This window comes from Mustela erminea, chromosome 17, assembly GCF_009829155.1.
Source record: "Mustela erminea isolate mMusErm1 chromosome 17, mMusErm1.Pri, whole genome shotgun sequence".
NCBI classification, from domain to species: Eukaryota; Metazoa; Chordata; class Mammalia; order Carnivora; family Mustelidae; genus Mustela; species Mustela erminea.
Window position 1 is genome coordinate 37,886,538 of NC_045630.1, and position 24,958 is coordinate 37,911,495.

At 46.5% G+C, this 24,958-nt stretch overlaps 1 protein-coding gene and 1 non-coding gene across 2 annotated transcripts; both read right to left on the bottom strand.

Annotated features, from left to right (window-relative positions):
- Nucleotides 1-1,522: 1,522 nt before the first annotated feature.
- IL19 (interleukin 19) lies at nucleotides 1,523-6,623 on the bottom strand. The gene is made up of 6 exons (XM_032318546.1): nucleotides 6,548-6,623; nucleotides 6,277-6,423; nucleotides 6,058-6,123; nucleotides 3,559-3,711; nucleotides 2,601-2,675; nucleotides 1,523-1,652 (listed from the first exon to the last, which is right to left on the bottom strand). Exons 2-6 carry the CDS (start codon nucleotides 6,418-6,420, stop codon nucleotides 1,557-1,559), a joined length of 534 nt encoding a protein of 177 aa, XP_032174437.1. The 5' UTR covers nucleotides 6,421-6,423; nucleotides 6,548-6,623; the 3' UTR covers nucleotides 1,523-1,556.
- A 16,826-nt stretch (nucleotides 6,624-23,449) lies between these two features.
- LOC116576871 lies at nucleotides 23,450-23,558 on the bottom strand. Its single transcript, XR_004280330.1, has one exon. It is a non-coding gene; the product is annotated as a U6 spliceosomal RNA (small nuclear RNA).
- Nucleotides 23,559-24,958: the final 1,400 nt, after the last annotated feature.

The window sequence follows — 24,958 nt, forward strand, 5'->3', positions numbered from 1 at the left end:
CAGTGAAGAGAGGACGCTTCGGGCAGCCACTCACAGCACAGATGATGACCCGGGGAGGTGACGAGAAAGGGCTCGGCACAGCCCCCGGCACATGGCAGGTGCTTAGGGTCAGCTGTTACGGCTGCTAACCGCATGAGGATTGTCCTTCTAGAAGATGGTGCCCATTTGGGCCTCTCTCCGCTGTAGCCCGGGCTACTGCTCTACCCAGCATAGCCCATGCCTTGGGCTGCCCCTGCCCCGCGTTGTCAGCAGGACAACCACCCCTGTGTCAGAAACACCTTCTCTCTAGCACAACCTCTAGCCCATGGAGGACGAATGTAGGGTCGGAGATGTATCTAGGTTGGGAGCAGTAAGAAAGAAATGACATTCAAAGACAGAAAGGCACAGAGACAGAGAGAGAGGCGGAGTGATATCAAGAGGCCGGGGGCACCTGGGTGGCTCAGTGGGTTAAAGCCTCTGCCTTAGGCTCAGGTCATGATCCCAGGGTCTTGGGATCGAGCCCCACATCGGGCTCTCTGCTCGGCAGGGAGCCTGCTTCCTCCTCTCTCTCTGCCTGCCTCTCTGCCTGCTTGTGGTCTCTATCTGTCAAATAAATAAATAAAATCTTTAAAAAAAAAAAAAAAAAAGGCCGGCGGTCAGGGGCCCCGCGTCCACCTTCTAGATCATTAGGTGGAGGGCAGGGTGCTGGGTGGAGGCTTTGGAGACCCAATGCCGAGCCCTGCTCTGCCCTGACTCGCCTTGGGACTCAGTGATTCTTACCCCTCTCGAGCCTCGGTTTCCCTACCTATGTGCATTTTTTTTTCTTTAAAGATTTCATTTATTTATTTATTTATTTACTTGACAGACAGAGATCACAAGTAGGCAGAGAGGCAGGCAGAAAGAGAGGGGGGAAGCAGGCTCCCCGCTGAGCAGAGAGAGCCCGATGCAGGGCTCGACCCCAGAACCCTGGGATCATGACCTGAGCCTAAGGCAGAGGCTTTAACCCACTGAGCCACCCAGGCGCCCCCCTATGTGCGTTCTTTAAGGCACCTTTCACTTCTAATCACCACCACTTAGGAGTCCTTGGCTGGCCCTTGCTGAATGAGAAGACAGTTCCACTGACTGGCAGAGAGTTGAGTTTATTCAGGAAAATCAGTCCGTACAATATGCACTACAGGACATCGCTCGGCTCGCATCACAGACACGGGATAAACAAGCGCACAATAAATTAGGGGGAAGCCCACCCGTTCCCGCCGCGATGGCCCGTGGGGCCTTCCCACAGACCGGTTTATTATAAATACGACAGCACACTATTTGGCTGCTTTCAGGCAGCCTGGGCCCAGCCAGGGCGGCTTGCAGCCCCACTGGGAGATATCTGTCCAAACCTAGATTTTCCCCTGCAATACCCCAGCCTCACAGGAAAGAATTCCAAAGTGGAAAGAGGTTTCTGCGGAATTCCCTCATCTGCATAAAAACGGGGTCTTCCCCATCTCCCTCCCCTCCGGCAGCCTTACAGGGGCTGTCCCAACCCACACCCCTCCCACACCCCCTCATCCCGGGTGTTAGCTTCCTGGTCTTCAGGCCGCAGAAGGTCCTTGATGATTCTTGTCAATCCAGGCTAGAAAGACGTCAAGCTCTCCCAGTGACTTAATGGCGGCAGACTGGACCTCCAGCTGAAACCAGGCAAATCATCACAAGAACCTGCCTTTCTAGACGGTGTGATTGTTTTCAAATCTTTCCCCATGTTCCAGTCATCAGGAGGTTTTCCTTTTACCCATCCATTATATTGGCGGAGTCTATGTACCCTAGGTTATTTTTCTAACAGGAAACCCAAATTGTTTTCCCTCGTCTCTTAGTTTGTCAAATGCAGATACTGGCTCATAGCATCGTTGTGGGGTACACGTGTGCTGATATCTGCAGCGCGCTTGGGACAACAGCTGGTCCATGGCAAGAACAGTACGAGTCTTAGCCAGTTATAACTGATGCTGGGCAGCCTCTCCAAACACAGCACAGCCGTGACCAGACTCCCACCTCCTGCCTTCTTAAAGCACTGACATCGGTTGGGAGTGTGGTTGAAATGCAGACTCTCAGGCCTCGTTCCATACCTACTACGTCAGAACCTGCATTTTATTTTAGCCAAGTCTCCAAAGGACGCATGTGCGAAGCACCAGTTCTGCTCTACCTCTAGATGAGGTGTGCGTTCTCTCTTGCATATGCGGGAGAAGCACTATTCTCCATCGGCCCACAGAATGCTGGTGGCGGTTACCGACCACAGTGACACCTAGCAGGTAATGTGTTCATTGAGGATCTTGGCTCCCTCTGTGTCACCCCCATCTGAAATGGTGTGCGTGCTTTCCCTCAATATTTAGTTCTGATACATTAGTTCTGATATGTAAAGGCAGAAGGAATAGTGGGGGTTGAGAAGGGGAGCCCAGGAAGTTAGTCAAGGGGCTAAGACCAACACATTCCTTGCGGACACACAGAATTGGGAAGACCAGCAATGAACACTTGACAAGGGAACGAGCAACTCTGCGTGGAGAGGAGGCAGAGGGTTGGCACACTCTCCATCAGGGTCCCACAGCCCGTCTTCGTCTTCCGCATCTCCCCCTGCCTACGCTTACCTGATCATAGTTGTCGTAGATGATTCTGGTGGCATTGGTGGCTTCATCCCTGCAGTGACACTGCCTCTGCTCCTGCTGAGATCCAGTGGAGGAAGGAGCCATCAGAGGACCTTCCCACCCCGCCCGCCTTTTCTGCCCCAGGTGGCTCAGGAGGGTCAGCTTGGGTTGGAGCAGTGAGCGGGACAAGAGTCTGTTGACAGAGTCACCCTGTGTTTGACCAGGGCTTTTCTGGGTTTGCAGCTCGCCCGACTGGAAGGGCCAGGAAAGTGGGGGACAAATCTGCCTCGTCACCACCTGGTGAATGCGGCACCCCATTAGGCACTAAGTATTTACTGGATTAGTGAATTAAATAACTGATTAAATGAATCTTAAGGTAAGTACGGCAGGGGTCATGACTTCTTTAGAATCCAAGGCACAGAAAGGGGAGAGAATTCGCCACAAAGTCACACTGTGGCAGGGTCGGGGTTGGAACCCGGGGTTTCTTCTGGTCTAAGTTCTTGTGGGTTTGTTTGGGTTTGGTTTCATTTCTGGTGTTTGTTTCTAATAGAGCACAATGAATTTATAGACAACCCTCAGGGACAGATTATAGGATGGAGCAACCCAGAGGTCCATGGGTATGGAAACCCCAAAGGGCCACGGACAAAGAAACTAGAGAGAGTCGTATGATAAGCCTGGATGCCTGGGCGTGCCTCTGTCACAGGCCAGCACTGAGGTCACTGAAGGAATACTTTGACAGAAGGTCACCCCAGGAGGATTATCCATGAGGAAATGGGATCTGCTGAGGAATCAGCCGGAAGGAAGCCCTGAGGAGGAGGTTCTAGATGGTTCTCCCCTGGATGATAGGGCAGGGGATTTCCCTTGAGTCTAGGAGCTACTACAACAAGCCAAGTGGGATCAGCATGTCCTGGACCCTCCCTGGGGCCGTGGGGGAACAGAGAGTCCTGAGGTGGTCACTCACACATCGTTGCAGAGCCTTCTTCATATAGAGGAAAGAGTTGGCAATGCTGCTGATTTTTCTCAAGATCTGAGGGTTCAGCTCCTGATGGTCCTTGAATACCTTGTCCACGTAAAATGCCAGGAGGTTCTTGGTCATGCAGCATACGTCTAAGGGCTACAGACACAGGTTAGAGAAAGCCCCAGCGACTATCTTCTCTTACCATCTCAGAGACCAAAGCAGCCTATCTGAGTAAGGACGTCAAGAAACAAAATAGCTAAAGGTCAGTTTTTTAAATTCATGTTGGTCTCAGAGTATCCATGTCCTCTCACCACATCAAAGCTACTTATGATGAAAGCACCAAGGAGAGATTGCCCTTTCTTTCTTCCTTCCTTCCTTCCTTCCTTCCTTTCTTTCTTTCTTTTTTTTTTTTTTTTTTTTTTTTTTTTAAATGGCCAGGAAATATAACAGCAAGCAATGAGCCCAGTCACAGACTAGAACCCTCTCTACAGCATCCCCACACGTCATCACTCACTTCAGCTTAAACCCTTGCAGGAATTTGGTGTCTCCCTTTTGAAAGGATCCACATCTGAGCAGCTTTCTGGAAAAGTACTTCCTTCTGTTGTGCTGTGGTCCGCCCCTCCGTACCCGCTCCCACCCATCAACATTGCACAAATTCCCGTGTATACGTATCAGGAGCTCTTGCACACCCGGTGTGTGCTGGGCACAATTCCTTCCACCGTAATGACATCGCATTTATCCTGCCCTCTCTGCTCTGCTCCCCCCACCACCCCGATCTGTCCTGTTTAAACCACAGGGATCCTTTGAATGGAGCGAAGATTTGCAAGAATGGAAACTGACAGCTGTAGGAACGTGTACTTCTGGCTGCGTCTGCAGCTGGCAGGGTGTCTGTGTCTCTAAGGGGTGGCCGGGGAGGGGGGCGTGCTTGAATTCCCAGGATACAGCTCAGCAGTTGGCAGGGCTGAATTTCCTTCTAGCAATTTACACCCTGCGCTGAGAGCCAATGAGTTGCCTGGCAGGAGGTTTATAGCGCAGGCTGAGAAGGAGGGGTATGAAGTATGAAGCATGAGTGGGACAGGGCGTCCATCTTCATTAACATTAAAGCAGCAAAGCCTCCTTGACCCCACAGGCAGATTTTCCTCAATGGCAAAACCCTTCTCCTTGTTCTCTCCTGCTGGTTCCCTTAACCAAAGGAGCAAAAAAGCGAAACACCTTTGTTTTATCAGGGAGCAGGGGAGGGGAGGGAGAAATGGATAAAAACCTGCCTCCTCATTGACTCTCCTGCCCCATCAGCTATTTCTGAATCTAGAGAGGAGAAAGAATCTGGAGACAGAGGGAGCTTGGGATCAGCCACTGGCTCAACCATTGACTGGTCATTTTCTCTCCCAAGCTAGCGATTTGCTCATTTGAAAATGATGGCTTTGGAATAGGTAGCCCCCTGGGTCCCTTTCCACTGCTCTATCCTGTGAGTCTCTCATACAGCGGGCTGGAGTAGTATTTAGTAAGTGGCTACATCTATTTCCTACGAATAGATCAGGCCCGATACTGCCTAGAAGAATTATCTCGCTCAGAGAAGCCAAAAGAAAAAGAAAGAGTAACTCATTGCAACTATCTTTCACAGTCTGGCAGATAAATATCTGGAAAAACAAACAAACAAACAAACAAGAAAAACAACCTGAATCTTTCTACAATGCTTACAAGGACTGGAGGAGCTCATTTTTAAGGGTGCTTCTCAGTGACTGCATTCTATAAAGTGAATTCTCGCCTTGTAAGCCTAACTGCTTCGTAACACACCCAGCACCTCTCATTTGGAGAGTTGGAATATCTCTTTACTGCCTTTTGGCCTCACATTTTCTATTGTAACGAACATCACCAGACAGTCTTTCTGAAAGATGCTGTGGGTCATACCGTCTTTGGCTCGAGAACCTGCAGGACCCCTTATTGCTATATTACAAGGTCAAGGCTCAGCCTGGCTTTGAAGCTCTTAGTAAAATGACTTCAGTGTATTTTTCTACTTCCTCCTCTTACCCTCACCTCACTCACCTGCCCGACCCTCATGCCACAAGCCTGGTCTGGTTGCCTCACTGTCCCCTAATACACATTCACTGATCTCACACACATTCTCCCTGATCTCCAGACTCCTTCCTCCTTTATCCACTGACCCAGAGTCAACTCAGTTTTTAAGTCACTGTTCATTTTCTTGGCTCCCCCGTGAAAACTTCCAGAATCATCCTGAGCCACAGACAACCTGTCCCATTTGAGCGTGTGGCACCCCAAAATCCCTCTGTAGATAAGTGGCACTTCCCGGGTCCATCCTAGGGGTTTCCAAGTCCCTGAGACACAAGTGTGCATGAACACATCCGCTGGCAAATAAGAAACCGGGCATATTTAGAAAGTAGAGATTGGAGAAGGAGAAGAAGACAGAGCGGGGATTTCTCTCTCAGCCCAGGGACATTTCACCATAAAAATAACAATACAGAAAGAGCAGATCCAAGCCAATACCTTGATGCTACGCAGGGTCTCTGGTGTGGACAGGATGGTGACATTTTGGAAGGTGTCCTTAGCTTGCTATGGAGGGAAACATAAGGACAGACACAAGCCATGAGTACTCCGTGTCCCCCTGAGAATCAAAGGATAATGAAAAGGAACTTGCTCTTCAAGTGAAGATGGAAGGTAAGACACGCTCCCTTGCCCACACCTTCACCCTGAACCCATACTCACGATGGTTTTTTTGATTTCCTGGAAAGTCTCTTCTATATGGTGTATGTCCATGGAGATCAGACACCTTCTCAGACCTCGGGTGTGCACTGAGCACAGGAAGAACATAGCAGCCACGAGCCAGAGGGAAACACGCTGTGCCTTCATGTCCTGCAGGAAGGGGGGAGGTCAGCTGCCCAGTTGAGAGGGGAAAGCAATGGGGACCCCTGGCCAAGCTCTCCTCTGTACCTCACAAGGCATGCCAGACAGCAGCCAAGAAAATGAGACTCAGTACCTCAGCCTTGTGGAGTTCATGGTCATGTGTCTCCTCCTCTGTTTTTCTTGAATCAATTGAATGAGCCCTCTCCCTCCCCCGGTGCCCCCACCTTCACCCCAGAAAGCACAATACAGGGCTCTCTCAAGTCCCAGGGAGTCTATTTGTGTGGATATCACTCCATTATGACTCAACAGGCTCGTTTTTGTCAACAGGGATGAAAAGCATTGTTTTTAATAACTTAAATAGGAAAAACAGGGTTGGTAATACGCCCTGGGAATTAGGCAACAGATCTGAAAAACCCTAAAAGCACATTTTTTAAATGTTTGCTCCTGAAATAGGAGACACCCTTTTGTTATAAACCCCCAATGTGTATCTGCTTAAAATCATCTGTCTGAAGCCAACTATGAAGATGTCACCTTCCGGAGAAGATGGGAAAGGGAGGCACAAGACACCTCCAATCAACGAATTAGCCGCAGTGAAGCTAGAGAGGCAGGCAAGTTGTCAGCTCCCACTCTGTCACTCACTGAGCCCAGGGGCTGTGAGAGACCTGTGTGCAGCTCACTTGTCCTAGGTGGGGCCAGACTCTTCTAATCCCATCACCCTCCCTGCCTCCGTCCTCTCTATCCCTCCCATGTTACCACTCTATGGTTTCATGCAGACGCACGGAGAAAAGTCTCTTCCCCTGACTTGCCCCAGCACTAGCCCAGGGCTTAGCCTTCAAGAGAAGGCTTAGGACAGCGTGTGTGATGAGATCAGCCCTCTGCCCAGCATCCTCCATGGTGCCCGCCCAGAGTTCTGGCTTCCAGCTTTGTGTGTGTGTGCGTGTGTGTGTGTGTGTGTGTGTGTAAGAGAGAGAGAGAGAGAGAGAAGGGGAGAGACCGGTGGCTGTGCACAACAAGCTAGGAAGCCAGCTGCAGGAACTGAGGAGCCCTCCACCCACTCCTCACCATCGCTTCCCATGCCAGAGCTGCAAAGACATGTGTGAGACTGTGAGCCTCGGCAGACCCCACTCCCCACCACCATTCCCCAGTCTTCCCCGGAATTCCCGGCTCTTCTCCAGAAAGCCAAGAAAGAGCAAATCCTGTTTCGAAAACTATTTTGCCTCGTGGCTTAGTAACTCGGCATCATCCCCATGAGGGCACAGCTGTAGAGCGAGACCTCACCGTGGCGCAGGCATCGTGTCAAAGGGCTTCATTCCTCTTTCTTCCAACCTCTCTCTTTCTGGCAAAGCGGGAAAACAGACTCCCATTGGCAGGGAAGACTGTAAAGTCTCCCACAGCTCTATCCCCACCTCGAAGCAACTAGGACACTTCTAGAAAGTAAAGTGACTGGGAAGATAGCACAGTTTTTCCTCTGACAAGACGACCCTAAGAAGCAGTGGGACATCCTCTGATCACTCCCATGCCAGGAGCCTAGGACCTCATGCAGAGGACAAAGATGCCTCCCTTAGCTCGGGTAGGTGAGCCCAGACATCTCAGCCGATTCAGAAACAATAATAGCTAATGTTTATCAATCATGCCACGTGTGGGGGGCATTGTGCCGAGCATTTCCCACAATTTTCTTATTGAATGCTCACAGCCACCTTGTGAGGTGAGTGGTTTCTGTCCCCATTTTACCCAAGAGGAAACTGACACAGAGAAGCGACGACACCTGCCCACGGTAGGCAGCCAGTAAGCCGCAGAGCCAGCGTCGGGAGACAGACAGGCTGGCACTCAAGCCGGCTGTCCTTGCCGCCACAGTGTCCATGGACAGTAGCAGCTGGATATCCGGGGCCTCAGCTGGATATCCCAGCAGCTTCCCTCCCACTAGACAGACAGGAGCGCCTTTCGGATCCAGTCCCACTGAACCAACCGTGCTCCTTCTATTTAATATAGCAAAGCCTTATTTTAAAAAAGAAAAGATATCAAATGCCCAGCACAGCTCCTAGAACAAAAAGCTTGTAGTCAATCGTAGGTTCCTTCCTCTTCCCTTCCTCCCGCCCTCCTTCTTCCCCGTTCTCCATCCTTGCTCATCGAGAACAAGGTACGAGGAGGCTCGTCCTCTCCATGGCATACCCTTCCCCGTCCTACAAACTCCCCAGACCATACACGATGTCCACAGGTCACATCTCTGCAGCAGTGAGGGCCGGGGGCTAGGACGGTGTGCGGCCCAGGGAGCGCCTCACCTCTCACCAGGTGCTTCCAGCCGCCCCTGTGTCTTCTCTGTCTGCCCTTCGTCCCTCAAAAAGGGCTGGTCACTTTTATGCAGGTGGATAGGAGGAAATGCTGTCAAGGTTTACTGGGTGGGTCCACCTTTGGGAGATTATTTTTCTCCTTGTTTCCTTAGTATCTCATTTCCCTGATTGTTTTCTTGCTTCTTTGAGATACAGCTGATTAATCATTATTAAGAAATGCCTCTTTCTTCTGGGTTTTGACATGCAGCTTCTAGGAAGAATAAACTCCCCATCTCCATGCAAATGAGAATTTCTTGCAATTCTGGGTCCATACAGAAAAATCCAAGTTAGGTCACTTTCCTGAGAGCTATGGCAAGCCACCAACTGTACCCTGCAGGCAAACTCAGCAAAATACTCTCCTGCTAGCCCCACCCTGACAGCAGCCAGCCCCAGGAAACCGTGCAGGTGTCCTTGGTCCCAGCACCCTTCCTCTGCCCGAAGCTTCATACAGCTGTTGAACACCTTTTGGTGCCAGGTGCTAACGAAATGCTCTACGTGCATTATTTTGTTTAACCTTATGGGAAACCTCTTTTTCCCCCTCTCAGAAATGTACCTACTAGGCCACCATCTCTTTCCTCTTCCTCGTGTCGCTTGGAGGACCCTTTCATCTCGATTAGTGCAGGGAGAGAAAATGAGAAGTAGAAAGTGGGAAAATGAGGAAGTGGAAGAGCTTAGCAGCCAGTGGCAGACTCGGGAACTGAGCCTAGAGTTCTTGCTCTTGGAACAGAAGACCCTCCATCCTAATTACTCTTCGTATACAAACTCTACATCGTGACTTCTCCGAGGAGCAGGGTTTGGGGTGATGTCGAGGGAAGCATAGGTTGTAAAAAGTTTCCTCCCCGAGCATGACATCCCCAAATAAGCAGAGCTTGTTTTTACCAAACGAAGCACTCTCAGTGAAGATGGGCTACAATTACAAGAGACCCACTGGCCCTTTGGACAACAGGCTGGGGTGGACCTTCTATGCAGCGAGATGGGGGAGGGGTGGGCAGGACACCGGCAGAGAAGAAAGAGGAACAGGGAAGTCTGAGGACTTTTTATGGGGTAAGTGTGAGGGCAAGAAGCTATGAGGGCTACGAACCTTGTCCAGCATCTTGGACTTAATGATTTAATACATGTCCTAAAAATACAATACATGATTATAATGACCACAGTATACCTCTAGATTTATACCCTGCCTTTCTCTCTTCTCTGTGAGACCTTAGACAAGCTGTTTATGACTTTTCTGAAGCCCAATAAAATAAGCAAAATAAACTATGAGGGTCGGAATGAGCTAATGGGCTTGATCCATGATAAGTACCCCATAAATATTCTTTATTCCGATGCCGTGTGCCAGGCACCTGAAGAAGGAGAAGACACCTTTGTTAGGAGCTAATAGGTGTCTCTCTGTTCCTTCTGGCAGGGAGAAAGGAGCTCTCTTGGTTCCAGAGATCTCCCCCCACCCCAGCCAGCCCTGCTTCTCCACAGAGGGGCTGGACAGGAAGGTTGCTGCTGGGTTCCCAGCCTGGCCTGAGCCTCCTGGCTCATAGCTCCCAGATGGTGGCCCAGCCCCACATGCTACATGATTGCAAAACTGTCCCTTCTGGCTCTCACCCTGTATTCAACCCCTCATGTGTTCAGACTGTATGTTCCGACCCAGCTTTCATTTCAGGGCAAGGATGTCATATCAGGGAACTTGCAGCAGAAGGAAAAATATGTGATGTGTTTATAGCTTCTTTCCAACACACGGAACATCCCAGTGGTTGGGACTCTAGCTGCCCACCTCTGCTCCCCGTGGCTGGCAGACTGGAGGGGAGACAGTTCATCTCTGAGCCTTTATTCTTCCTTTGCAAAATGGTGCTGATTGTGCCTACTGAATATGTGCTGTGTGGGCAGCATGTGCAGATTTAAATGACCTGGCACATAATAGGGGGTTCAAAAATGGTAACCTTTGGGGCAGCTGGATGGCTCAGATGGTTAAGCATCAGACTCTCGATCTCAGCTGAGGTCATGATCTCAGGGTCGTGAGTTCAAGCATGCTTGGCTTCATGCTGGCTGTGGAGCTTACTTAAAAATTTTTTTAAATTTAAAAAATGGTAACCCTTGTTATTAATTTGGCAGTCCCCTTTTGAGGCCTTCAATTGGGAGCAGGGAGAGACAACGAGAGATGATTTCCCTCCATCCTAAGCCTTGCTGCCTAACAATATAATACTTAAAGTGAGAATATAGATTACGATGGAACGGCATCCCTTCCAGGATTGCAGTCAAACCGTGGATTTGATCCATAAATGTGGGGCTATGTCTAACCTTAGTGTTGGATCTTCTAAAACCAGTTGGTATTCCACAGCTGGAATACCAGAGTTCAATTTCCCATCTGGTACATGCGGAAGCAGAAAGAATGTGAAGGAAGACTTCCAGGAGAATGCTCTGAGCTTGATGTGTGCTGGACACAGCTCTCTCACGCCTGCCAATCCCCCGTCCTCACCCCCTATCCTCTCCAACTTCATGAACGGCTCATGGTGGTGCCAAGGTAATTTCCTCCTCATAAAAGAGTGCAGCTGGCCCACTCCTCTAAGTGCTAAGTCCTGGACAACAGACAAGAAGTAAGCCAGGCATTGCACAACTCCAGAGGGCACCATGCCCACTGTCTTTTATGGGAATGAAGCCCCATTCAGTTGAGTGGTGGGACTCTACTGAGTGATCTGAACAATATGGGTAGGGCTTATATGAATGATTACGAGCATATCATTGTGAGAATGATAGAGAAAGGGTCTGTAAAAGAAAGAAATGTTGGTACTAGAAAGAATGATAGGGAAAGGGTCTGTAAAGGAAAGAAATGTTGGTACTGATGAATGGATATTCTATCTGGGAAGTAAATAGGAACATAAAAAGAATATAAATGTTGAACGGTCTTGATAAATACATTTGGATTATAATGATATATTTGGAATTTGTATATAGCTGTGAAAATAAAGCAAAAAAATAAAGGATCAATTTCTCAGTCCTTGGGGACTTTGAACTTAAAAACTTTCTCCTTTGTTTGGGATTTAAAAACGAGGGTCAGAAAGGATAGCAGAGAGCTCTCATCTCAGCATTCCCATTATAGCAATGAGCAGAGGAAGACGTGAACCAGCCCACACAGTGAAGAAGTGGTTCCCTGTTCTCAAACCTCCATCTCTTGATTTCTAGCTCAGTGCCCTTCCTAACCCCATGCTGCTTTCTTATCTTAGGATCATGTGGAGTGGAACAGAACACAAAGCTCTGGGGAACCGCAAGCCTGTTTAGCAGGAGAGGTGATGTAACTCTCCCAAGCGAAGATGTTCTGACTTGCCTTCACCCAGGAAGTCCATGACCTAAGGAAATCTGAACTGGCCGATCCTGCCTTGTGGGAGAGGGGAGGACAAATTGGGTACCTCTACTACAAACACCTGGCTGTGCCTTCTTCTTTCTCACCCACAGGGCTCCAGTCAAGGGTAGATCTGCTGATCTAGAGCCTCAGACCCTGTTTGACACCTTATGCTAATGGATTCTACAGGTCAAATGGCGTGAACTATAACCCCTATGGGGACTGGGGAGGGGGAGCCAGGGATGGGTAATGGAAAGAGTCCAAGCATGGCCTCCGCATTCCTTTCCTGGATCACTGACCTGGTCTCATTCCCAACAACCCATCTTCTCCTAGGGAAGCCAGACTTTCTAAAGTGCAAACCCAGTCCTGGTTCTTCCCAGCCTAAAACTCCCAGCATGGCTCCCAGGGGCTACTAGGATAAAGGGCTAGTCTGTCCCCACAGAACTTCAGAACCATCACAGAGTGTCCACATCTTCAACTTCATCTCTCTTGATGAGCTCCAAACACTTCATTGCCCCTCCTCACCTAGAAAGCCCTCTTCTTGCGGTTTCTGCTATGCAAATGCTCTCCAGCTTTCAAGACTCAGCTCTGGTGTGACTTCCTGTGTGAAATCTCTCCCCTCTTCCTTTCCCTCTGCCCTCTCCTTCCTCCTCCCTACCTCTACCCTAGCTGACTTGACTCCTCTTTCTTTTGTATTCCCACTGGATGGATACCAGATTTCCAGGTAACTGTGAATTTCGGATAAGCACATGTAAGTGCTCATGCATCTAAAAGTTAACTGGGCTTCTGTGTTTTCATTAGTTGAATCTGGCAACCTTATACCCAACAGTCTATAGAATTCAACCCCAGCCAGGGGCAGACCCAGGTTGTATGAGGCCTGTAGCTCATATACTCAGGGAAGGAGGGTACTTTTTAAGAAAATAAATTTTAAAATAAAAGTAAAAAATAAGAGACTAAAGTGAATTGAAGGTTTTGGAGGGGGAGAGGGGTGGGTGGTTGGGTGAGCCTGGTGGTGGGTATTAACGAGGGCATGTATTGCATGGAGCACTGGGTGTGGTGCATAAACAATGAATCTTGGAACACTGTAAAAAAATTAAATTACATTTTAAAGATATATAAATATATGGGTGATAGAAGAGTAATATATATATTGAATATATATGTTATATATTTTGAATCATTCTAAATAAAGATTCATTTTATATATATATATAAAGATTCATTATATATAATGAATCTTTATTTAGAATTGTTTAAAAAATCATAACAAATTACAAATTTTAAAAGCTGACAAATACCACACACCACAAAATCCAGGAAGATCACTGAATACTTTTATCAATTAACTACACAACATCTCTTTGTTTCGTCACTGATGATGAATTTTAAATATTATTTCCTATGAAGAGAATAAAAAGAACTGTCTGTGTTTCCTCTAGTATGGTTGTCCAGATTTGGGTTTTTGTTGTTGATAGTTGGAACACATGCATGGCATATGTGACTGGTTTGCACCCTACAGACACGGAAATTTCTGCTTCACGAAGTTCCCAACAGAAGAGAAAAAAGTATCTGATTCATTTCTAATTATATATATTGCTTTATTGAATAAATGTTTCTATGTTGACTAGATTTTAATGAAAACCAAATCTTTGGCTTACAGTTTTATATGCCTGGAAGAATTTTCAACACATTTCCTTCTGTCTCCATACATTTCAAACTTTGCTTCTCTTCTGCTCGCACACTTCCAGTAACAAGAATCAGCACCATGGCTGGAAGGAGTGTTCCCAGTGCTATCCTCACACCAGGATAGTGTGAGATAGCTCACACACAATCCACTAACGATATCTTAACCACATACAGATGTGATTATAAGCCATGGAAATATATCTCAATAAGGGCCAAATGCATCCCCAAGTCAACCAACTACTCCTTAGCCAGATTGCCCAGGTATTGTGGCTTCTCTAATATCACCCACCATGAGGAAAAGTCAGAGTGAAAAAGGACACTGATCTTAACTGATTAAGCTACCATACCTTCGTCTTGTGAATTTTACAAGACATATGAACATTGCTAAGACCCCTCCACAGACTTTAAAAGAGCCCATGCAAGTGAAAGTCCTGAAGCTTAAATTTAGCCAAACAGTAAATCCCTACCGACCACAGACTCCAGGATAGTTACATTGCATTTCTTTGTATTTTGTAATTTAATTTTTATTTCTAATCAAGGATGACCATGTGCACAATTTTAGAAGGCGTATATATGAGGAAAACTGCAGCCCTCCCTACTCCCTATTCCTATGCCCTGTAGGCAACAGCTGACAACATTCAGGTTCTTAGCTCCATCATTCTGAAGAACACACATTTGTTGCTATCTCACACTCTTCGTTTTAGAAGTGATCTATCGGCTTACTACAATGGAAGATGAAAATTTAGCTCTTGTATACAACATCCCATGCCAACATGCTCACTTCCCTCCCGTGTCCTGCCAGCATAAACGTATCACAGTTGCACTTCTTTCCAGGCAGCATGTCATGAAAGTCCACCCAAGGAGGCATGAGCCATGGGGAGAAGGTGAAATCCTGCTCTCGGGCCCTTGTGTCTCTACTTGCTCCAAGAAGAACCAGAAGAAGCGTATCAAATCCAAACGTTCCATGTGCTTTTCATTCCATTAGCTTACGTTTCTCATGGCCACGAACTCAGAATTCACAGACCGAAGGAGCTAGATTAACAGGACTAGTTAACAACTGTTAAGCATGTTTATTAGCCCAGGCACAGTATTAAGCACCTATATACATTATCTCTTTTGATCCTCCTACCTGGTCCAGGAGGTAGATGCTATGTTTGTGTCTATTGTTTTAGCTATAGAAGCTGACACCTGTCAAAAGCTTCACCCCGGGGCACCACGGACCAGGTGGCAGGGCAATCTAGGCATCCTGGCGAGGCACCCTCACTCTTAACCACTTCATACCAGAAGAAGCATCTGGTTCAGGCTTCTCATTTACAGATGAGGAAGCAGCGGAGGCTGTGAGAAGGGAGAAGTGTCTTGTTCAAGGCCACCCAGCTGAATAGTGCTGGACCCGTATCCCTGAACTTTCAATCCAGTGTCCTTTTCATTCACTTGACCATTGCCATTTCTTCTGGCTTCTTCCTACAAATATAGAAACCTTCCTAAAATTAAAAAGAAAAAAAAATATATCTCTTCCCTCCATGCAAAGAAAAAGCAGAGCAGCAAATGGTATAGAGAATATGGCTTGAGAGCACCCTTCCCAGCCAACAAATCCAGGCATGTCAGCAGAAACTCATTCTGTAGAAATCGGATGTGGTTTTTCCCTTATTGGTAAAATGAACCGTGTCAGTTAAAAAGAGCTGTTCCCACGGGCACTGGGAGCCCAGGAGTTCCTGGGAACCACTTCATCTCAAGAGACCTAGGGGGAGGAGAAGGTTGCACTGGACACCGTTGACTTACTATATAGTTATAGTTAGCAGGCAGCGAGTAAGGGCTCACGGATCTGCAATACTTGGGGTGGGAGAGCAGACAGGCGGGAAGACTACATCTTGTGTCCACATCGTCTCCTGGAGGAAACCCCAACTTGCAGCACCCCAGCACTGAATTACCCCAACTCTTAGAATCCTATCTCTCCAGAAAGCCAGAGGTTTTGCTTAGACTTTCTTTCCTAGGGGATGGTCTTTACACGTTAGATTAAACCTCCACCATATTCCAGGTACAGATTCATTCCATCTGGCATGCGTAGTGGAAGCCAGCTGTTGGCATCTTTCAGAAATGACCTAGGAGGGACACCTGGGTGGCTCGGTCTGTTGAGCGTAGGACTCTTGATTTCAGCTCAGGTCATGTCTCAGGGGTGTGAGATTGAGCTCTGCACTGGGCTTCTCGCGCAGCATGGAGTCGGCTTGGGTTTCTTGCCTTCTGCTCCTCCCCTACCCATGTCCTCGACATGTTCTCTCTCTCTCTCTCTCAAAGAAATAAATAAATCATTTAAAAAAATGTGAGCTAGGATTTTCAGCTTATGGCTCAAACTTAAAATGTGTTGTGTTTCCTCCCAGAATCCTCTTGATCCTCTCCATTCTTTTCCACTTGGTCTCCTCTCAGTACTTGTGAACTTACTCTGTGCTCTGTTCATTTTCACTTTGAGTTAGTGGAGCCACTCTGAAATCTCCATCCCGTCAGACTTGAAACTTGAGCATGACTGAGGCTCTGTCTCCTCCAACAGAGAGTGTGTTCCGGCTAGCAACTAGATGGCTCCTTTCCTGAATCAACCTTTTAGCTGGAGAACGTAAGGTCAAGTTCTTGCTAGGATACAAACTCTATAATGGCAGGGATCTTTTCTGTCTTTTTCATTATTTTGCCTCCAAAATGTAGCACATAGTAAATACTCCATAAATGTCTGTTGAGTGAATGAAGGAATAAATGACAGATAATGGAAACTTCCAAAAGCATAGAAAATTGCAGAGTTTTTTGACATTTCCTCACAGCCACCTGTAAGTTCTGGTGAATTCATCATGAAGAGTTTGCCCGCTAAGCTGGTTGCCCAGTAGGGAAGTATCCCCGGTTTTGTACCATAGAAACACTTCTTCTGTGTGCCCTAGGTGAAACCCTACCATAGAAAAATCAGTCAGGTGCAAAGGGTTTGCATGCTTCTCTCCCAGCATCCACAACAATCAGCCCCCAAGAAGAAGTGGAAGCAAGCAAATCCTGGCTGTTGAAGTATGGAATTATATAGGTCTTTTTCTTTCAGTATATGCACCCATGTTAGCGATTAAACAAATTGTGGTATCAGAAGGAAAAATTTTGAATGTGACATTTTCTAGATACTAAAGAATTATCAAATAGGAAGAGAAAATAATTGAATTTAGGCAGTTATATCAAAGTAAAATTTATCATTTTTGTCTAATGCACTTGAAGCCCAGTAACACTTAAACACATTTAAGTGCTGGATTAACTCATCATCCCTAACGCTTTTCTTGTAGCAGGATCCTGGTTTAAGCACAAAAAAGCATCATGGTTTAATGATGCCCAGTCTACAGATCCAAGATGTCTGCCTTGTTCCTTTGAGAAGTTTGTGAAATATATGGAACGATGCCTCAAAATGTGCAGAACATACAAACTTCCTCGCTGATGTCCATCCATGAACAATCAGGAGTCCATGAGCTCTAAATTTAAAACCTTAAAAGATTTGGATTTGGGTCTAATTTTGACATTTTCTGGATGTATAAAGGAGTGAACCTCTGTACCCCAACTGGGGCACATTAGGAAAAGTGGGGTTGGTGATTCCTGCCCTGTCCTCCTATGTTGCAAATCATTGCTGCATCCATGTGTAAGGGACAATAAGGGGCAGAGTGATGGCAAATGCCATCACTGGAAAGAAAGAATTGCCTTTTCTCCCTACCTATTTACCTAAGAGTAGCTCACAACATGCTCAGTGATGAAAGTCACAGAAAGAGACAAATCTGATGCTGAAAGGGAACCACCACTGGGCTTTTCAATTGAGTTTTTTCAAGTTAGTCCTGCCTATAGAAGGGTCTTTCCAGGGTGGGAGGCTTGTACCATCTCTCCCTTAGGAAAAAGCAGGAGAATAATTTCTAACCCCCATAGGTCTATAGGCCCCACTACATTGGCAAAGCCAAATGATGTTGAGTTATGGAATAAGCCTAGACTTAGGGTTGCCCAGGATTGAGGCAACCAGGATTGAGAGGTTTCCTGGGACACAGAACTTTCAATCCTGAATATGGGAATGTCTGAGGTGAACCAAGACAACCTGGTCACTACCAGTTTGACTGAGAAAGAAGGACCGGATTTGAGATCTAGTGATTAGTAGCTGTGCAACCTTGGGCAAGTCCCGTAAGACTAACTTCTATTAGCCTCAGTGTTCTCATCTAGAACATGGGATAAGTAAGGACAAAACAACATAACATATATGTCCACTCCTAGGTAAAGGGAGAAACTTAATAATTATTTTGTTTTTTAGTAGACTCCACAGCCAGCATGGAGCCCAACACAGGGCTTGAACCCATGACCTTGGAATCAAGACCTGAGCTGACATGAAGAGTTGGATGCCCAACCTACTAAGCCACCCAGGCATCCCAGGAAATGTTTTTTGATTTGTAAATGCAAGCAACAGGAACTCATGGAGGGGAGTCTGTACCTTCTACTTCTCCAACAACACTCTTCCCAGTCACAGATAGGTTCTGTCATCATTTCATACTCTCCAAAGCATTTTCACAGATGGTCTTGCTTTTCATTCAAAGTTCCTCATAAGCAGGGAAGATGTTCCTAACATCTTTTATTTCAGATGGGACACTGAGGCTTAGTGATTGGAGCATCACACACCAACGTGGGACTAGTCCTCCAACCTGAGCACTTCATTGTCTGGTCCAGGTGCCTTCCCTCCAGAACATTCTCCTTCCCTCTCCCGCAGGCAGCTGCTAGTGCTTTCCCTAGCCTGGGGGACAGGCCTCTAGAGACTAACACTCTACTCTCACCAAGATTGGCAGTGCCACGGTGGGCACCAGGAGACATTTCTCCCCTCGCCACATAGGCTCATGATCATTGTTGGGCAACACAAGATTTATGGCTGAAAATGTTCTTTCCCTCGGAACATGTGGAGATCCTTTGACCGAGCTCAAAAGCGCTTCAGTCAGATCCTTCTTTTTTTTTTAATTTTTTTAATTAACACATAATGTATTATCTGCCCCAGGGGTACAGGTCTGTGAATCACCAGGCTTACACTTCACAGCACTCACCATAGCACATACATTCCCCAATGTCCATAATCATCCACCCTCTCTCTACCCCCCTACCCCCGGCCAACCCTCAGTTTGTTTTGCGAGATTAAGAGTCTCTTATGGTTTGTCTCCCTCCCGATCCCATCTTGTTTCATTTATTCCTTTCCTACCGCCCAAACTCCTCACGTTGCCTCTCGATTTCCTCATATCAGGGAGATCATATGATAATTGTCTTTCTCTGATTGACTTATTTCGCTAAGCATAATACCCTCTAGTTCCATCCACGTAGTCGCAAATGACAAGATTTCATTTCTTTTGATGGCTGCATAGTATTCCATAATGTGTGTGTGTGTGTGTGTGTGTGTGTGTGTGTGTGTGTGTGTGTGTGTGTATACCACATCTTCTTTATCCATTCATCTGTTGGTGGACATCTAGGTTCTTTCCATAGTTTGGCTATTGTGGACATTGCTGCTATAAACATTTGGGTGCACGGGCCCCTTCGGATCACTATATTTGTATCTTTAGGGTAAATACCCAGTAGTGCGATGCTGGGTCATGGATAGTTCTATTTTCAACTTTTTGAGGAACCTCCATGCTGTTTTCCAGAGTGGTTGCACCAGCTTGCACGCCCATCAATAGTGTAGGAGGGTTCCCCTCTCTCCGCATCCTCTCCAGCATCTGCCATTCCCTGACTTGTTAATTTTAGCCATTCCAGATCCTTCTTTAAAAAAGCAGGAAACTCATCCCCATGGATTTGTGCTTTGAGAATTCCCTTGGCAGGAAGCAGCCAGTAAGACCTCCAAGGGGCACTGACGAGTGAGAAGGTGATAGGCAGGAAAGCAGAAACAGAAGCCATTCTCTACGTTACCTACTCACCCTTCCGCTTTAGTCACGGCTCCTCCCTTCCAGACCTTGCATAGTGTTAGGTTTCTCCCTCTCTCCCATCTCTCTTTTTTTTTCTTTTTTCCCAGCTTCTAGGATTTTATTATAATGAGTTTTTAAAAAACAAACAATCCACCGGTGTGGTGGTGAGGGTTGAGGAAAAGGGGAGGGGAAAGGAGAAGAAAGGAATTCTGCTCTACTGATAACAAAGCTGTCCTAGCACGTTCTCCTTGTAAACCATTAGGAAAGGAATCCTCGTGGGCACCTCAGTTGGTTGAACATTGGACTCTTGATTTTGGCTCAGATCAGGATCTTCTGAGATCCAGCCCCCAGTCGGGCTCTGTGCTCAGCGGGGAGTCTGCTAGAGATTCTCTCTCTCCTCCCCCTCTGCCACCCACCCACATCCCCACTCCCATGCGAGTGCTCTCCCTCTCAATAAATACATAAATAAATAAATAAGAAAGCTAATCCTTGTTTTACTAGGGAAAATTTGTGGAGACTACAGAAAAGAGGAAGGAAAGAAAAGTGATCACTCACAGGAAGGAAAGAAAAGTGGGCATTCTCTCCAGGAAAAAACTTGTTGTCTTTTTTTTTTTTTTTTTAACTTGGATCACGAAGAGAAGAATGTTTTGACGGTGCACACAGTGACCCATATCCCTATGCCCCAACCCCCACAAAAGACCTGACTTGAGCCACCGTAGTCACTTACACATTCATTCAACAAACACTGTTTGTTGCGTTGTGATGTACCAGGCACTGAGTTATGTTCCAAGGATGGCGGCAGACAACAGGAATACCCCCACCCCCCACCCAGACCTCTCAGTGGTAGAAGAGACAGGTCATTAGCCAGTCACAGCCACCAAACCGTCCTTACCACCCAAGAGCTGACCTCTATGCTAAGCACTTTTTAAAAGAATATTTATTTATTTATTTATTTGAGAGACAGAGAGAGAGAGTGCGCATGCCCACGCGTGGGCAGCCTGTAAGCAGACTCCCTGCTGAGCGAGGAGCTCCATGCAGAGCTCAGTCCCATGACTCTGAGATCGTGACTTAAGCTGAAACCAAGAGTCCAACTTTTAACCTACTGAGCCACCCAGCCCCCCTTGTGCTAAACACTTCTAATTACCATTTTATTTGTTCTTTATAACACTGCGAGGAGGTCCTATCCTCAACCGCCTCACACAGATTGAGGGAGCTTAGGTTAAAAGAAAAAAAAAAAAGTTTAAATATTTGGACAAGGGTCTATTGCATTAGTGAGGGAGAAGCTGGGGTCTGGACCCGCAGAGTCTGACTCTGGAGTGGGGTAAGGATTAGGACAGTGCTGCCCCGGGAGATGCTGTGTGGTCAGAGAAGAGCTCCTGAGGAAGTGAGGTTTACCTGGAAACACTAGACAGAAATACCGAATTCCACTCTCTCCTCCAGATCACGCACCAGACTCCAGCCTCCCCCCTTTCGGGATTCCCACCCTATTTTTTGCCCCTCCCGTGGTTCTTCAAGACCCTACACCTGCCATTCCTACGTGCCTTACTTTGCAGCCCTTCTATCCTGCGTGTTTCCCCATCAACCCTTCTCAGACTCCCTCGGGCACTCAAGCTTCTTACCCAAGACCCTGCTCTGCCTCATTCTCTCAGGAGCATCTCGGAAATTCCGCTCCTCTCCTCACCCCTGAAATTTTCAAGGTTAGCCCAGAACTCTGGTTTTCCCGGCACCAAATATTAATCACAGTTCAGGCCCAAACTGCCATGCTCAGGTTTCCCCCAGATTCCTGGGAGGGTGGGGCAGGGACGTGATTGAGGAGGAATCTGGGACTTTTCAGCTCCTGGCCACCCCAGAAAGACAGGGCAGGAGCCAGGCCTGAGGAAACGTGACGAACCAGGCACCTCTACCAAATTAAGGGGTAGACCAAGCCTTCTCCCCGTGTGTAACTGGCTTTCATTCCAGAGGGTCTGCTTTCCCTCCTCCCGCAACGGCCCTGGGTTCAAAGGGCAAAGGGAAGGTGAATGCTGATCCCAGAGCTGTCACTCCTCACGTCTGCCTTTCCTTCGCTCTGCCCCGCCTGGGGAGGCTGGGGAACACGGGGCAGGTGGCAAGCTTGCATCCACCTGCCACAGTGGAAGCCAGCGGGAGACACACCCAGACTGTTAGCCTCACACACTTCCTCTTCCAGAGGATTCCTCTTTCGGGAATTCTAACCTCAGGGAACTCCCAGAGCCTGAGGAGGAGGAAGAGCATGTGGGAGGTCACTCGAGGGCTCCTTCTAGGGAAAAGTCTAATGAGGGTGCAGAAAGGACTTTCAACAAGGTCAGCTCTTCCTCCAAAAGCTGCAGAAGTCGTCAGAGCCGTGGCAGCAAACGCTTACACCGTGCTTACTGTGTGTGACGCCCGGCTCAAGGGTGCTTGATAGACTCGACCTCATTTGTGTCTTGCCGCTCATCTGGTGATTTGGAGAGCACTTTAATTTATAAAATCTGTTTTATCTTCTCATCGTTCATGGATTCCACACACGAGGCATCTACTGTATCCCACCGAGGACACAAGTTTCTTCTCTTCAAGCATGAAGGGTCTAGTGGGAAAGACAGAAATGAAGAGAACCGTCCATTAGAGAGGGATAAGCGCTTTCAGAAAGGGAAACCCGTGTTGTGGGAATATCGTGGAGAGTTACTTAATGAGAACTGAAGTGTGTTGGGGTAGGGGTTATCAGAGGAGGCTTCCAGGTGGTGGTGACCCCTTGACTTCAAGGGTCTTCAAGGACACGTAGGAGTTAGTCAGGGGCAGGGAAGGGAAGCCATGGTAAAGAGAGGCACGGAGGTGCCTATGAATGGAAAGTCTGGGAAACACATGTTGGTGGATGTGGGCACTTTGGAAGTGAGGGGGTGGGGGGGGCAGGAAGGCATGAGGCAAGATCACGAGATCCTCAGAGCTTACACTGCATGAGCTGTGTCTGAGGAGCCTCGCCGTGCCAGTCCCCAGCTGTCCTTTGAGCCACCCCAGCTGAGGCCACGTGGAGTAACCACTGCCCAGATAACTACTAATCTACTTTCCGACAGTATGAATCAGTTTGGGTTTCCTAGTATATTATATAAAGAGCATCATGTAATATACAGTCTTTTTTGGTCTGGCTTCTTTTAGCTCAATATAATTCATCCATGAGATTCATTCATCATGTTACACGTATGAAAAGTTCAATTTCTTGGGACGCCTGAGTGGCTCAGTCAGATAAGCTGATCTGCCTTCAGCTCAGATAATGATCCTGTAGTCCTGGGATCGAGCCCCACGTCAGGACCCCAGCTCAGTGGAGAGCCTGCTTCTCCCTCTGCCTGCTGCTCCTTGTGCTTTCTCTCTCTCTCTCTCTCTCTCTCGCTCTCGCTCTATCTCAAATAAATAAATAAAATCTTTAAAAAAAAAAGAAAAAGAAAAAGAGAAATTCATTTCTTGTTACTGTTAAGCAGTATCCATTATAGGGATACACCACAATTTCTTTATTTACTTACCTTCTAATGGACATTGGGCTGTTTCCAGTTTCAAACTATTGCAAATAAAGCTGCTATGAACATTCGTGTAGAGTTTTTGCATGAACATATATTTTCTTTTCTCTTGAGTAAATGCCATAGAGTGAAATGGCTGTTCATGTTGTAGAACTCATGAAGTGTGTTTTGGTGAAGTTGCTGTTCAAATCTTATGCTGTTTTTAAATTAAATTGTTTCTGGTTTTTTTTTTTTAATACAAATCCTTTATTGTCCTCCTGTAAGGTCATGGCATAAGACAATATGGGATGCTTCATGGATTTGCCTGTCATCCTTGCACAAGGGCCACGCTAATCTTCTCCGCACCGTTCCAATTTTAGTGTAGATGCTGCTGAAGTGAGTGCAAATTGTTCCTTCATATAAAGTTTAATATAAAGTTTATATTTTCTGGACGCAAGTCTTTTATTAGAGATATGCTTTGCAAATATCTTCTTCCATTCTGTGGCTAGGCTTTACATTCTCTTATTAACCGTGGCTTCAGAAAAGCAGACGTTTTTAATTTTGGCAAAGTCCTATTTATCAACTTGTTCTTTTATAGATTGTGCTCTTGTCATCATAGCTATGGAGTTTTTGCTTAATCGAAAATCCCACCAAGTCTTTGTCTTTTCTTCTAAAAGTTTCATAACTTTAAGTCATATACTTAAATCTATGATCCATTTTTGTGTGTGATGTGCAGTTAGTATGAAAATTCATTTTTTAATGTCGGGGACTGCCTCCAGCCGGGGAAGTCCCCGCCATTACAAGAAGGTGCTTGGCTCACTGCTAGCAAAGTGCGCTGCAAGTATACAATGAACTTTCTGGTGAAGCCCGCCTAAAGGAGGACATAGTTATTGGCTGTATCAAATTTAATCAGCATAGTAACAGGACTCTCATTGGCTCTCCCCATTGCTTGACCCCTTATTGGTCACCCTGCTGTATATAAGCTAAGGAAGTTGATTAAATAAACGGAAATGAAGCATTAACACCATACCGGGCTCATTGTCGTCCTTGCCGGCCGAGGGCGACATTTTAAAAATACAGATATCCAATTGTTACAGCACCATTTGCTGAAAAAACTATGCTTTCTTCACTAAATGCCTTTATGTCTTGGTCAAAAATCAGTTATTTGTGAAATGCCTTTATGTCTTTGTCAAAAATCAGCACATACATGTGCAGTTCTATTTCTAGATATCTTATTCTGTTTCCCTGATCTATTTATCATTCCTTACTGTCTTGATTACTATAGCTTCGTGATATGTCTTGAAATCAGGACACATTAGTCCTCCAAATTTATTCTTCTTTTTCAAAGCTGTTTTGGCTAATCTCAGTCCTTTGAGTTTCTGTACAAATTTTAGAATAAGCTTGCCAATTTTTACAAAAAGTGTCTGTTGGAATTTTTATTAATATTCATTGAATCTATAGATCAATTTGGGGAGAATTGCTACATTGACAACACTGAGTCTATCTGATTTGCAAACAAAGTACATCTCTTTGTTTACTTGGATCTTCTTTAATCTCTCTCAGCAATGTTTCCTAATTTTTACTGCACAGTTTTTCATATTCTTTATCAAAGTAAAACTTAAATATTTCACATCTTTTGTGCTATTGTAAATTATAGTTTTCAACTTCAATTTCTGATTGTTCATTGCTGGTAAACAGAAACACAATTGATTTTTGTACCTTAAGAAACACAATTTTTTGTATATTAATCTTGTATTCTGCAGTCCTGCTTGACTCACTCACTAGCTCTAGGAACATTTTTGTAGA

What these genes read in the sequence shown, in the direction of transcription:
- IL19 (XM_032318546.1), bottom strand. Translation starts at nt 6,420, where the DNA reads ATGAAGGCACAGCGTGTTTCCCTCTGGCTCGTGGCTGCTATGTTCTTC. An exon ending in AGAAGGCTCTGCAACGATGT is followed by an intron (nt 2,676 to 3,558) that starts GTGAGTGACCAC and finishes ACTGGATCTCAG; the next exon opens with CAGGAGCAGAGGCAGTGTCA. An exon ending in TCTACGACAACTATGATCAG is followed by an intron (nt 1,653 to 2,600) that starts GTAAGCGTAGGC and finishes GCCTGGTTTCAG; the next exon opens with CTGGAGGTCCAGTCTGCCGC.